Source organism: Oryza brachyantha, chromosome 4 (assembly GCF_000231095.2).
Source record: "Oryza brachyantha chromosome 4, ObraRS2, whole genome shotgun sequence".
In the NCBI taxonomy this organism is placed as follows: domain Eukaryota; kingdom Viridiplantae; phylum Streptophyta; class Magnoliopsida; order Poales; family Poaceae; genus Oryza; species Oryza brachyantha.
The window spans coordinates 3,243,201-3,258,278 of NC_023166.2; the positions used below are offsets into that span (position 1 = coordinate 3,243,201).

Consider the following 15,078-nt stretch of genomic DNA (forward strand, 5'->3'; position numbering starts at 1 on the left):
TCTACAATATATAGTAACATAAATAAATTTATTTTCAAATAGTGCAAAAAAAGTTGATAAATGCAAACTTGAATTTTCCAATATACCTGCTATAAACTTAAAATCCTAAGTTTAAACTTTAGCAATGGTAACGGAATTCAGTTAAATAAGCAAATAATTGTACTTTGCATTTTATTTATTATATCAAAGTGTTTAATACTTTAATTTTATAATATGACAGTTAGTCCTAAAAATGCTTTATTACCATTGCATGCAATCATTCAACTCTCATGCAACATTAACGCAATCCTTTATCCCGTTGCTTTTTTAAGTTCTTGTGACAACTATACAAAACATGCCAAACATGAATATAATTTTGTTGCTAAACTGTCCCTAGACAATGGTTGGCTAGGATTAATTTACCTCTTGGGAGGTAAGTGGAGCACCTTAAAATTGCCCATAAAAAAACATATGCATGGGTTCATAGATGAATCAAGAGAACACTACATTCTTTATATTTGATTCCAATAGGAAAAACCATATAATTATAGAAGAGATGATATCAGTTCATGGTCAAAGATATGTAATACCATCTCTTTTGGTATGAAAATGTTTGGCTCAGAAAGATTCATAGTCGCATACATAAAGTGACATGCATGTATCTTTATCTTTCATGCTAAGCAATAGTGATTATATTTGTTGCTGGTAAGCATTAGTGCCTAAATACCATGACTCATCATGACTCTTGCTTCAAATTTGTATTTTTTTTTACACGAAGGCTGCTCTTATGGAAGTGAACTAATATATGATGAAGGGTCAGGAGGTGTTGGGATTTGGACTGCTCCATCAAGCATTTGCGTGACCTTAAGCATGGTTGGCCGCATCGTTGGCTCCTCCTGGAGGCACCAAAGTGCCACAGCAACGAAGCGTTCTACCTTCTTTATGTTGAAGATGGCTTCATCATCACCCTCTACCAGCAAGTCAATTCTGCCACACCTGTAGCAATCATTTGCCCAATAGGTTAGTATTGCCTTCTCCTCATCCATGGCTTCCAACACAACATTCTGCCGACAGCACACGATCTCAAGAAGGATCACCCCAAAGCTATAAACATCAACCTTGGAAGTGATCCCTATGTTCTTGAACCATTCAGGGGCAACATATCCTCGAGTACCCCGAATGCCGGTGTTTGTTTGTGTCTGATTCAACTGAAGAAGCTTTGCTAGCCCAAAATCTGAAATCTTTGCGGCGAAGTTATTGTCGAGAAGGATGTTCTGCGGTTTCATGTCGCAATGGATGATTTGCTTATTACACTCCTCATGTAAGTAGAGCAGCCCTCTTGCCACCCCAAGTGCAACTTGAACACGGATGCTCCAATGTGGACGATTATCACTAAAAAGGAATGTGTTGAGTGAGCCCTTGCTCATGAACTCATACACTAGCAGTCTTTCAGTTCCCTCGTTGCAAAAGCCAAGCAGCCTGACTAAGTTCCTGTGGAATGTCTGCCCAATGGTTTGGACTTCCACCAAGAACTCCTTTTCTGCCTCCTGCTGAAGCTTCTCGATTTTCTTGACTGCGATGTTGATCCCATGTTCATCTTGCAGCTGTCCTTTGTACACAACACCAGAGGCTCCTGTGCCAAGTACCTCATTGAAACCACCAGTTGCCTTTTCTAGCTCGTTGTATGTGAAAATCTTTGGAGGTAACCCACAATTATGCAATGATTGCAGTTCCTGGATTTTCTTCCTTGAGATTATACTACAATAAGTACCAAAAAGAAGAACAGAGACAAGGAGGAAGTTCACCAATAGAGAGGTTCCAAAGAATAATGAACTCCCTAGAATCCAATACTTTTTGTCCTTCTTCCACTTGTTTGAGCCGCTGCTGAGCATGGAGGGTGAATTGGTGCTCCTCGGTAACTTAAGAAACACCGTCCTCTGTACACTGTCATCCATTTTCCCATTCGATAAAGGCAGCTTTTTCTTCCAACAAGTGTTTGTGGATTTATCTAACACAGCAATGGCACAGAAGCAATCAATCACGCACAGCCGTCGGCACTCGGTCTCATCTATGGGGCTGTACTGCTCATAGTCCGAGAGAGGCCAGTCAACACGATTGATTGGTGTCATCTCATACTGATCCATCGCTGCTGCTGCATCCAGATCACAGCTTTGTGGCACAAAATCTGGCCTGCAGCCTCTGTATTTCCTCTCCTCGTCGAAGAACTTGTACCTCTGTGGGCATGAACAGCTTGTCATGTTCTTGGTGCCATCAAAGGTGCAGTAACTGTTGAAGCCGCATACACCACTGCCCACCTCTGTCAGTATTGCCTGGCATATGTTTCCGGGAAGTGCATCCACCGCTCTCCATTCCTGCTGCCACAAGCGCCTAGCCTGTATGCTCTTTGGGTAAACATATTGCCGGAACACACCATCTGTATCGAGCGTTGCACGGTGGAAGAAATCACCCATGGAGTCCACCCCTGCAGAAGTGATATTTACCTGCGTGCCGTTAATCAAACTGAAATATATCCTTCCAGTTCCATTGAACACCAGCTGTGAGCCATTACCCACTGTGCTACTGGCCCAGTATGGATCATGCGAGTATACAGAAGGCACTGCAACTTGATACATGACAAGATTACCGTCTTTTTGAACACTTAGCTGAAACCGGCCATTGGAGTAGTCTGTGACAAGGAGACGGCTGTGGAGTGCCGTCTCCAGTGGGAGCACTTGTGTGGGTAGGATGGTATCAGATGGGGAACCGAAGGACTTCCACTTGGTTGTGCCATCTGTGCCTAGAAGCATGAAATTACCGGTGTCGAGCATTCTCGCATAGCCCACACCAATAACTTGTGGATTCCATACCTCGTTGCCAGAGGGATCCCGAAGAGAGAGTGATCCGTCAGCGAGCTTTAGGGTAGAGCCAGATGGCACTTGTACTGGTACTGTATCTTCTTGCCCATTGGAGCTTGTCTTGGCATACCAAACGACGGTCTTTTCGGCGATATTGTTGAACCATATAGCAAGGAGGTAAGAGGAGGAGTTTCCCTCTACCGGCCTGAAACCAAATGCAAAATCGGTAGAGGCCGAGACCCATGAGGTGTTGGCCCCTTGGGGTGTCAAAGACGAGCCTGTGGTGATGTTTGTCTGAGCTTGGGTAGATGTCGTGCAGCATAGCAGCAGGAGTTGCAGGAAGAGCAAGAAGAGGTGAAGCCTCGCCATTGATGTGTTGCTCAATTGTTCGATGCTACTGATGATGGTGATAAACTTATACCCCTTGGGAGAATGGCGTCCATCAGTGCTGATCGTCTTCCACACTTGACTAATGACATATATATGTACTGCTCTCTGTTAAATCGAAATTAGTTAATTTCCAGGAAGTTTCCCAGGGACAGAAAAGTAAGGCGGAACCCGGTCAAATGCAATTCCAAATCAGTACTTTAGAAAAGGACAGACTTTAATTGCACTGATTACTTGGATGAAGGAGATAAAGGATATCGCTGTTGATCTTTCCAAAACCGCGTTTCTGAAGAACAGTTGGCCAGCTTATGGCCATGGTTAAGCCAGCTAGAATCTGCTATTGGTAATACATTGTACAATCACTAGCTAATTACTCAGGTTTGACACAGTCAGAACCTCCTTAATTTGCTGACCTTAGTAATTTGTTTGCATTAAGCAGGAAACACTAAATTATCTACATCCATTGAATACTAGTAATGCATAAATAGCCCTATTCTCAATGTTGAGAGGAGGCGTGCATACCACTCTTCATTGTCCGCTGTGATCTCTGTTGGTCATGGACCTTGTGCCTGTAATCAAAAGACCCAAGTATTGGTTAAAAAGAGAGTCAGGAATTTGACACTGCATTGTTCGTTTTCGAAGTACATTAAACAATTAATGTGTCTACAAAACATGAAATCGACAAAATGATAAGAGTCAGGCTGCGTTCCGTAGTTAGACAAGTAACCACGTGCGAAAAACGTAGTAATAGAATAGTATATAATTAATTAATTATTAATTATTAAAATAAAAAATAGATTTATATGATTTTTTGAAGTAACTTTCTGTACAATTTTTTTATAAAAACACACCGTTTAATAGTTGGAGAGCGTACTTGTGGAAAAATGAAACAATCTGGGTTACTTCCTCTACCGAACGAACGTGGCCTCATTGCAACTATATTTTCACCGTGGTTCACATGGATGGCAAGACTTACTCTGGCACGAAAAAGTAGTAACAGATTAGTATATGATTAATTAATTATTAATTATTAGAAAAATATAAAATAGATTAATATGATTTTTTAAAACAACTTTTATATAGAATTTTTTTTAAAAAAATACACCGTTTAGCAGTTCGGAAAGCGTGCACGTGGAAAATGAGGTAAATTAACTTACCTGCGGCGAAAGAACGCGGCCAAAATGTCATGTGTGTTCTGCACAATGGTAGACTCACATGTGAGATCAAGTGGTCTTGATTAGGGCCTTCTAGATACAAGGTGACTATCACGTCTCCTAGCATCTTGGAGTTGCCTTGACCTTGCAATTTATTTCCATACATTTTTTCTTACATGATATAAAAGTGCTTACTTTTTTGGCCCGTGATTTCATGGCCATGTAAATAAGTCACTTCGAGTAGCAGCTAAGCACTTAGTAGAGGGTGATTGTTTGGCTTTCTTACAGAGATATATTTGTGAATAAAACTTTTATATACATATTAGCAGCAATATAAAAGTCAATATAAAAAAACTCTAAAATAAATTCTAAATTTAAGGTTGAAAATTCAAATTTCGTTTATAAACAGAAACAAAGACAGAAAAAATGGAGATATATGTCTTGCCTGGGGGCTTGTATAGTATTCTTGTTGCCACAACATTTTCCAACATTGCACTTGTCATGAGTACTTTGGCAGTATAGTATGATGCCAAGCTTGGGTTGCAGAAGTCTTCTAGTCTTCCAAGGCGGTCCACATCATGTCAAGACGAATTTTAGAATGTACAGTTGCTTGTTTGACGGGACAAAAGACGTCTCTCTTTCAGTTTCTGTGGATGTCTGCGGTTTTATTTCGATATTCTGAGGTGGTGTTTAGTTGTCAAAATTATTTTGGCAAAAACATCACATCGAACGTTTGATCGAAAAGAGTTTTCGGACACGAATGAAAAAACGAATTTTATGGCTAGCCGAGACGAATCTTTTGAGCCTAATTAATCCGTCATTAGCACATATTGGTTACTGTAGCACTTATGACTAATCATGGACTTATTAGCCTTAAAAGATTCGTCTCAAGATTTCTTACATAAGTGTGCAATTAGTTTTTTGGTTCATCTATATTTAATGCTTTATTCAGGTGTCCAAAAATTCGATGTGATGTTTTTGAAAATTTTTTTTGAGAACTAAAGAAGGCCTAACTTAAGATGTTTGATTTTTTGTTACAATGTTTAATCATTTGTATTATTCAAAAAATTATGGAAATATCATTTATTTTACTTGTGACATACTTTATTATAAAAAAACTTTAAGCACGACTTTTATTTTTTATATTTGTATTAAATTTTCGAATAAGACGAATGGTCAAACATGACAACTTAAAAAATCAAACATCTTACATTATGAAACGGAGGTAGTAACTAACAGTCCGGATAGTCAAAAGTTAAAGTATTCAAGAAGATCGAAATTAGCAGCTATTCCATGGGGTTCCAAAACGTAACACTTTCTAACATTGTTTATATTTATATAGATACTAATAAATCTAGACATATATATATTATATACATTCATCAATTGATGAATTTAGGCAAGGCTATAAAGTTTTACAATATGAAACGGAACGGAGGTAGTACGTACTATATCAAATTCCTTTGCAAAATCTATGGAGATTTCCTGTGGGTACATTATTTTCTCAAATTTCTTTGGAATATATGTTTTTTCTCCTTCAGAGAATTAATGAGAAAAGCCATTTACCAAGTCTTGTTTGGCGACAATTGGCGAAAGCTTTCCAATCTAGCAGTTCGATGCATGTGGGAAAAAGACCTGATTGAAATTTATTAATGTGATCTTGGCGTACATTCTGGCTTCTTCCCCAGCACCTGAACAGAATTTTGCCCCTGTTTATTTCGCGAAAAGAAAATTTTATGGTGTCATTTCGGATGTTTGACCTTATGTTAGAAGAGGTTTTTAGACACGAATAGAAAAATGAATTTCATAGCTCGCCTGGAACCGTAAGATGAATCTTTTGAGCCTAATTAATCAATCATTAGCACATCTGGGTTGGTGTAGCACATAAGGCTAATCATGGATTTGCTGACGATTCTCTCCCCTAACCGTATAATTAGTTTTTTATCTATGTTTAATGCTCTGTTTAGGTGTCCGAAGATTCGGTGTGATGTCTTTGGGGAAAAAAATTGGGAACTAAACGGGCCCTTGTTTTGCCTGCATTTTGTACAGCTCAGTCAACACGATTTGTCAGTAGACTTAGCCGCGTTTGGTTGTCAAACTAACGTAGATTCCCTCGTTTTCTATGTTTTCTGCACACATGTTTCTCGAAGTGCTAGACGGTATATTTTTATGAAAATTTTTCATAGAAAGTTTCTTTAAAAATTATCTTAATCTATTTTACAACTTTTTATAATTAATAGTTAATTAATCATATACTAATCTATTACTATATTTTATGCACCAGGTCAGTAGCCCTCACCCGAACATGACCTTAATTAGATCTGATACCGTACGGTCAAATTTGTTAACTTTACCAAATAGTTCCTAGTTTTTACCATAAATGAACAATCCTTATGTTTTTTAACATGCAACATACACAACAACTAATTTTATTCATTCTTTGTCCTTTATTCATCATTCTTTAAATGTGACGGGTAAAATTATCTTCGTAACATCGGACGGTTAGGACGGACTATTTCTTTCTTTACGTAGACTTTCTATATATTAAGGACTTTCTCAATTAGAAACTATCAAATCAATCCTATAGTTTTCACAGTTTAGATTTTATGTTTCTATTCAGAATCAAAGTAAACATGTTCTATATATTCAAGACTTTATATATAGACTTTTCAATCATAAAGTTTGTATAAATATGCATAATATAATTTTAGAATCAAACTTCAATCACAACATCGCCGCGGCATGCATGGTAGCACAAGTCACCACGAGATGTGTTATAACACGGACAATGGTACCAAGATAATAAAGTTTATGTTCAACAACATGCCACAGCTACACTAATCGTAAGAGATATCAAGGTTGTAGACCATTATTGTTGCATGCCTAAATAGCCAGATCATTAACAATAGCATTAGAGACAAATCTCTGGTTAATAGAAATGAGTATTTGGGGTTCTAGAAATATTTAGTTGGCACCATATTTTTATATAAAATAAGTAAATTCCTTGATTTGTCAAATGATGCAACATAATAAAATATTTTTTAATCATTGGAAGATATGTGCACCTTTTGAAAATAATGAACGGAAATACAACCAATGGAAATACGGTTAGTAATTTCAATTTGTTAAAAGTGTGATATATTTCTAAAGTAAAAAGAACTCATGCGATAATTATTTGCGTGGTATTATATGATCCCTTAATACTATATTTGAATATCTTTTTTATGTAATATAAGAATACACAACGAAATTTGTTTTTAGACTCATAAAAAAATTAGTCTTAAAATTACATATTATTTGTGACTTGTGCAGTTGGTTTTTCTATTTGATATATATAAACATCAACAAACTTTTATGTGTTATAACTGAAGTCCCAGAGAGACAGCCTAGAGGGGGCGTGAATAGGTGTCCTGAAAAATCTTTCAAATCACAGCGGTCAGTACAGGGGCCGGACCGTCCGGTCGGCACTCTCGGGTTGGGCCGAGAGCTCTGGGCGGACCGTCCTGGTTAGAACACCGGACCGTCCGGTCAGTGAAAAATGCAGACTTGACAGTCTACCTTTTCGGTGATGTTCCTGGGAACGTGATGAGATTATGTGTGTAATAAAACAACAGAAAGATTGCAGAAACAAACAGAACGCGAAATCATAAGAATAAAGACACGAGAGATTTATCCGGAAGTTCGGATATTTCGATCCTACTCTCCGTTGAGGCGCTCCTGCGAGCGGGATCTCTCTCGATCCTTTCCCTCTCTTGGCTTCCTCCCACAAGGCCAACACGGGTCTCCGAATTCACAACTAGGGACTAGCAACCCCTTCGATCGACCACCAAGGTCAAGATCAAGATAGCTTGCCCAGCCCTAGATTGCAATTCGCTCTACCCTGCAGCCTTCTATGAGAAAGCACAAGAATCCACTATCAGTCTTACCTATTCCCTTGCGGAGGTTAGGCACCAACCTTCACAACTTGCTCCCGGGCGATCCACACGAACCGGAGGCTCGCGGGCGACGCCTATCCGTCTAGGAGATCAATCTCCAAGAGTAATAGGCCACCTTGACTCTACATGCATCCATCAACGCCTGAGAATGAACACTCCATCACTCACTAACCTTAACACTCTCTCTAAGATATGATCCAATGATTAATCTCTCTAGAAGGTGTATTGGGTTAGTGGGGAGGCTTGAGAGGTGCTAAACTTGCCCTAGCAACCAGAAAACTCGAACAGAAAGCCTCACCAACAGCTAGATCTCAATAGCCCCTTTTATAGGCTGGCAGACATCACTTAGCCGTTGGAAAAGAAACCTAACCAGACTGTCCGGCTAGGGGGCCGGACCGTCCGGCCGACACTTAACTCACTCACTCAGAGCAGGGCCCGGACCAAGGTCCGGACCGTCCTGCCACCAGACTGTCCGGCTTGGGGCCGGACCGTCCACACACTCGATTTGAGCAGGGGCCGGACCAAGGACCAGACCGTCCTGTCACCGGACCAAGGACCGGACCGTCCTGTCCCTGCTTCAGGAAAAACAGCATAGGCTACAACTGGACCTAAACTTACTCCACTCGGCTTAGGCTTACTCTAGGATGCATGCAGAGATTCCGGTAACCCCTCTTAGTAGTACGGAGTTCCTACGACTCAAAAAGAAAAAATAAAATACGCCTTTGAGCGCCTTCGTCTTCGTAGAGCCGTCCCTTCGGGTCACACATGCTATAAGTTTGATCAAGTAATCCTTTAATCAAAATGATCTCTCATCTTCTCTGCAATCACAACTCATTAACGCACACATGCTTGGCTAGCATTGTGATTAATCATCCAAAATTTCATTTGGGGGCTAGATGCACTTTCAATCTCCCCTTTTTGGTGATTGATGACAATACTAGTCAACGCATGAGAATAAAACATCATATATACAGAGATGCAATAAATCTAGCTCCCCTAGATGTGTGCTACCTTCAACAAGCAATTATGCATGAAATTTGAACTTTTCTAACATAAGGCATACGAGTTCATGTAACGAACACACAACACATAGCAAGTTCAGAATATAGGATAAAAGAGGGGCCGAACGGTCCGGCTTCAGGGCGGACGGTCCGGCCAACACAGACACAGAATCATTTTGACCCCTCTCAATTCTGCAACTTCTCCCCCTTTGGCATCAATACACCAGAAAAGGGAGCAGGCATGGGAATGAGATGGTCAATCCTCATCTGACGGGACAATCTCAATGGTGCCAGAGGCGATGCTCGCATTGTCGTCCTCGGTCTGAATCCCATCACTCTTAGTGGTCTCCGCCTCTGCAGCTACTTCTGGCTGAGCTGTTTCTTCCAGTTGAGGTGCACCAAACACAAACTCCTGCTGAGTAGAGTGGCCACCTGAAACCTGAGGCTCTGGGGCCGCCTGCTTTGGTAGCTGTTCTGCCTGCTACTCTGGCTCCCTCTCAGCCTGTGCGTCTCCCTCCTCATCGTCTGCTGCCTCGCCCTCATCAGACTCGGCCTCCTCTAAGGACTCCGCTACAGGCACCTCGGACTCCTCGTCGTCCTCCTCAACGTACTCCTCCTCCTTGTTGTCGACATCACTATCAACAGGAGCAGGGCGAGAAGAGGATGCACCGACGTCACGGACGATGGTACGGGCAGCCTCATAGGCAGCAAATGGATCCTCGTAGACCTCATTCTCAGACTCAGAGGGAATCTTATGCCCAGACTCACGCAGAAGCTGATTGATCTTTCTTTCATTGGATTTTACTTTCACTGCTGTCTTCTTGCAGATCCCAAAGATAGCAGAGAGCGCTTTCTTGAAAGGAGAAAGCGATCCTGAAGATGAGCGCTCAGGAATCTGTGAAGTGGAGGGGCGAGCTGAGGCACTGGACTTTCCTTTCGCTTTGCTGACTTTGGGGAGAATGGGCTTGTAACTACGGTGAGCACAGTCAGCTACAAAACACAGACCAGTGACTGTCTCATTCATCAGATACAGAGTATGGAGCATATGCAAGTCCACGGGAGGCATCCAGGATTATCTGCTGCAGCTCATACCAGATATACTTCATGATGCTAAAAGGAGGCGCATTCTCCCTCATGCGCAACAGCAAGGTATGGTGCCTGGAGGTAAGGGCTGTCTTATCGCCGCTCTTGGGCGAAATAGTAGTCTTCAAAAGCTTGAGTAACAGATCGTAATGAGGAAGAAGCCCCTTGGTCGAGCCAAGTGCCCCTGCCAGCATCCGGTTTGCATACAAGGTGTGAACCACCTCTGAAGACATTGGGGACTCTGCGTGTATGCTGGGCTTGTTCAGATCGAGTGCATCGAGTCCCAAGATGGTGGCAAATTGTGACATGGTCACAGTATACTCTTCCCCTTCAGTCAGCCACCGTATCTGCTGTCCTGTCCCATCCTCCGTCTCCTCAAAAAATACAGTCGCAAAGAACTGTCCAATAAGCTCCTCATTCCAATCCTTCTCCAAGCACATGATGCCACCGATATCCTTGTCAATGCACATCTTGATCACTTGCTTAGCTACCGGATTAGTAGAAGCCTGCAAGTAGTCCCAATCCACCCATTTCATCTCTGTGAGGGAATTGGTCCTGCCGAGGAATATTGAGTTGTACCAATCCACTTGCACCTGGGTCTTGAAACGGTAATCTGCTTCACACAGGTACTACTGTTCTGGAGCCTTCAAACGATCAACTCTGGTTTTTCCCATGCACCTCATGTAGTCAATGCTCTTCCTTGGAGTCTCAAATTGGTTACAGTGCATCACAACCCTTCTTTTCCGTAGCTCAAGGGGGCGGCCGCTCGACTCACGACTGGAAGGTCGAGAGGAGCTACCCCCAACTGGTTCCTTCCCCTTCTGCTTCTTGGATTTCTTGGACTTTTTAGCTTTCTTGTCTTTCTTGCTCTTGGCAGGAGGGGATGAGGGGGAGATAGGTGAAGCGGTCTCTCGACCTGTCTGACTACGAGTGCGGGGATGTGGAGGAGACTCAATCACAATCCCCATGGAGCGCTTACGGATAGCAGCTCGTTTGCCTCCCTCTTTGGTTGCCACCTTCCTTCCTTTTGTCATTTTCCCTCTTGGCAACTCAACAGGAGAGGAATCCTCACTGTCTGTTTCTGTAGATAGCTCCTAACAAGCCTTCTGACGCTTTTCTGAAGTCATGACTTAGGACAAAAAAAAAGCAAGAATCAAGAAGCATGAAAGAATTGAAGTATGGTGGAAGGTGGAGCCAAAGAATTAAACGAACTGGCTGTGGGTCGGACAGTCCGGATAAGCACACAACAGTCCGGTCAGAGCTCACTATCTGGCCAGAGAAACTAAGCTGGACTGTCTGGCCAGGGGCTGGACCGTCCGGTCCAAGTGCTCTGCCAGACCGAGAGGGCCGGCCGGACCGTCCGGTCTTGAACACCGGACTGTCCGGGCAAGAACAGGTGGTTCAGTATGTGATTTTGGCCAGTACATCGGTAAACTAGACATCTAACGAAGTGTTTTTCTATGGTCGAAAGTTGTTAGAACCTAACAAATTTAGAGATCGGGCTAAAACAAGGTGAAAACCCTAGAAAGAGATTGAAACCAATACCTAGAGTTGGGGAATGTCGATTTCGTGTTTGGGGGCGAGTTCCTCACCACCAATGCGACGAGAAATGTGGAATCCGAAGCCTTTTCGACGGTGCAAACCCAAAATCGCCTCTATGGGGTGAGAGGGAGTTAGGGTTTGAGCGAGAGAGGAAATGAGAGAGATTTCCTCTCTCTGCTCGGCCTGGGGACAGTTATGGGAGTTGCCGGCCGGACCGTCCGGGTAGGGGTCGGACCGTCCGGCTAGGACTTTGCGGAACAGGCCGAGGGTGCTGGCCGGACAGTCCGGCTGGGGGCGGACTGTCCGGTCCAGACTGGACTCTGGTGGAAGTAAAAGAGGCTGAAATGAAACTGACTCTAAGAAGATTTGGCTATTCAACTTGAGAATCAGATCAAACAATCAGTACAAAACTATGATTCTCAAGTCAACGACCATTTTCGCAATCTAGAAATCAAGTTTTCGCAAAGCACTCAACAATTTTCACAACCAAGTTTGAAAAGTAAGAATTTTGAAATTTTTTTGGGAATGTTTGAGCCTTACACCTGGTATTTACGACCAATTATATTTAAGAATTGACCTCTAGAAATATGAAGACTCATGTTGTTCTAACATGTGTATGAAATTGACTTAACTATTTGAAAAGTCAAGCCGTTTTTCATGCAATGTTGCGAGAATCCAAGATATTTAGTTCATTTCTCAACTCACAAAACCTTTTCTCATCTAAGGGCTTGGTGAAGATGTCGGCTAGTTGGTGTTCGGTTCTCACATGGGTTATGGAAATGTCTCCTTTGGTTTCATGCTCCCTCAAGAAATGGTGTCGTATATCGATATGTTTGGTTCTTGAGTGTTGGACTGGGTTGTTGGCTATTTTCATAACACTCTCATTGTCACAAAGGAAGGGGATCCTAGTCATGGTGTATCCAAAATCTTGGAGAGTTTGTTTCATCCATAAGAGTTGGGCACAACACGCACCTGCGGCTATGTATTCGGCTTTGGCGGTGGATAAGGCAATGAAATTTTGTTTCTTGGATGACCATGAGACTAGAGACCGCCCAAGTAATTGACAAGTCCCTATTGTACTTTTTCTATCAACCTTACACCCGGCATAATTCAAGTCGGAGTAGCCCACTAGCTCAAAATTGCATCCTTTCGGATGCCAAAGCCCTAGGTTTGGAGTGTGAACCAAATACCTCAAGATTCTCTTCACGGCCACTAAATGACATTCTTTTGAAGCAGCTTGAAAGCGAGCACACATGCATACACTAAGCATTATGTCAGGCCTAGATGCGCAAAGATAAAGGAGGGTGCCGATGATTGAGCGATATACCTTGATATCTACCTCCTTACCATTAACATCAAGGTCGAGGTGTCCATTTATCGGCATTGGCGTCTTGATGGGCTTAGCGCCGTCCATGTCAAACTTCTTAAGGACATCTTTCAAGTACTTTGTTTGCAAAATGAACGTGCCATCCTAGAGTTGCCTTACTTGCAAGCCGAGGAAGAACTTTAATTCTCCCATCATGGACATCTCAAACCTTTTGGTCATGATCCTACTAAACTCTTCACTAAATGAAACATTAGTTGAGCCAAATATTATGTCGTCGACATAAATTTGGCATACAAATAGGTCATTCTTAAATTTCTTGGTAAAGAGAGTAGTGTCGGCCTTCCCGATTTCGAAACCATTGTTGGTTAGGAAATCACGAAGACACTCATACCATGCCCTTGGTGCTTGCTTGAGCCCATATAGAGCCTTGTGTAGCTTGTAGACGTAGTAGGGGTGCTTTGGATCTTCGAAGCCCGACGGTTGCTCCACATATACCAATTCAGAGATTGGTCCATTGAGAAAGGCGCTCTTGACGTCCATTTGGTATAACTTAAAGTCATGGTTAGCGGCATAAGCTAATAGAATGCGAATGGACTCAAGGCAGGCAACCGGCGCAAAGATTTCACCGAAGTCAAGTCCTTCGGCTTGAGTGAAACCTTGGGCCACTAACCGTGCTTTGTTTCTTGTGACGATCCCATGCTCATCTTGCTTGTTCCGGAAAACCCACTTGGTCCCGATGACATTGTGCTTGGGCCTTTTCCACTAGAGACCACACTTCATTTCTTTTGAAGTTGTTGAGCTCTTCTTGCATGGCCATTACCCAATCCGGGTCTCCAAGCGCGTCTTCCACTTTCACTGGTTCCAAAGATGAGACAAACGAGTAATTTTCACAAAAACTTGCAATTCAGGATCGAGTCGTTACCCCTTTCCTCATATCACCAATGATGTTGTCCACCGGGTGATTCCTTTGTACTGTTTGATAAATTCAAGGATAGTGCACCGTGGGGGCAGGAGCCGATTCTTGCTCACATGTGCCCACGACATCAATCTCATCCCCAAGGTTTTTATTGCCACCATCATCATCAACTAGTACGGAATCATCTTCGGTTGAGGATTCTTGTTGAACATCTCGTTCTTGCTCTTGCTCCCCCTCAACCTCCCGGGGTCTTACATCACCAATAGCCTTGTTGTCTATATCCTGCCGTGAAATTCCAATTCCTGCATCATTCACTTCAACTTGCTCTACTTGAGAGCCATTAGTTTCATCAAACGTTACATCCCTTGAGACTTCAACAATACTGGTGGTTTTGTTGAAAACCCGATAGGCACGTGCGTTTGCCTCATATCCTAATAGAAAACATTCATCTACTTTGGATGCAAACTTAGATGCTCTAGGTCTTTTGCTAAGAATGAAAGATTTGCAACCAAAGACACGAAAGTAGGATACGTTTGGTTTTTTACCGATTAGAAGTTCATATGCAGTTTTCTTGAGAAGCTTGTGGAGGTATAGACGGTTAAGGGAGTGGCACGCGGTGTTGATGGCTTCGGCCCAAAAGACATGCGGAGTCTTGTACTCATCAAGCATTGTCCGAGCCATCTCGATAAGTCTCCGGTTTTTCCTCTCCACAATCCCATTTTGAGGAGGATCATATGGAGCGGAGAACTCGTGCTTGATTCCCTCTTCATCAAGAAACTCTTCAACTTGGGTATTCTTGAATTCTCCTCTGTTATCACTCCGAACTCTTTTTATCTTCACTTCAAACTCATTTTGCGCTCTCTTTGCAAATTTCTTGAAGATTTCTTGAGTTTCGCTCG

General features: G+C 42.4%; 1 protein-coding gene across 1 annotated transcript; it reads right to left on the reverse strand.

Annotated features, from left to right (window-relative positions):
- Positions 1–552: 552 nt before the first annotated feature.
- Positions 553–3,203, reverse strand: LOC102722289 (G-type lectin S-receptor-like serine/threonine-protein kinase LECRK2). Its single transcript, XM_006652043.3, has one exon. The coding sequence runs from the start codon at positions 3,201–3,203 to the stop codon at positions 765–767; it is 2,439 nt and encodes an 812-aa protein (XP_006652106.1). The 3' UTR covers positions 553–764.
- Between the last annotated feature and the right edge of the window lie 11,875 nt (positions 3,204–15,078).

Bases quoted from the DNA above. Each gene is read 5' to 3' on its own strand.
- LOC102722289 (XM_006652043.3), bottom strand. From the start codon at position 3,203: ATGGCGAGGCTTCACCTCTTCTTGCTCTTCCTGCAACTCCTGCTGCTA.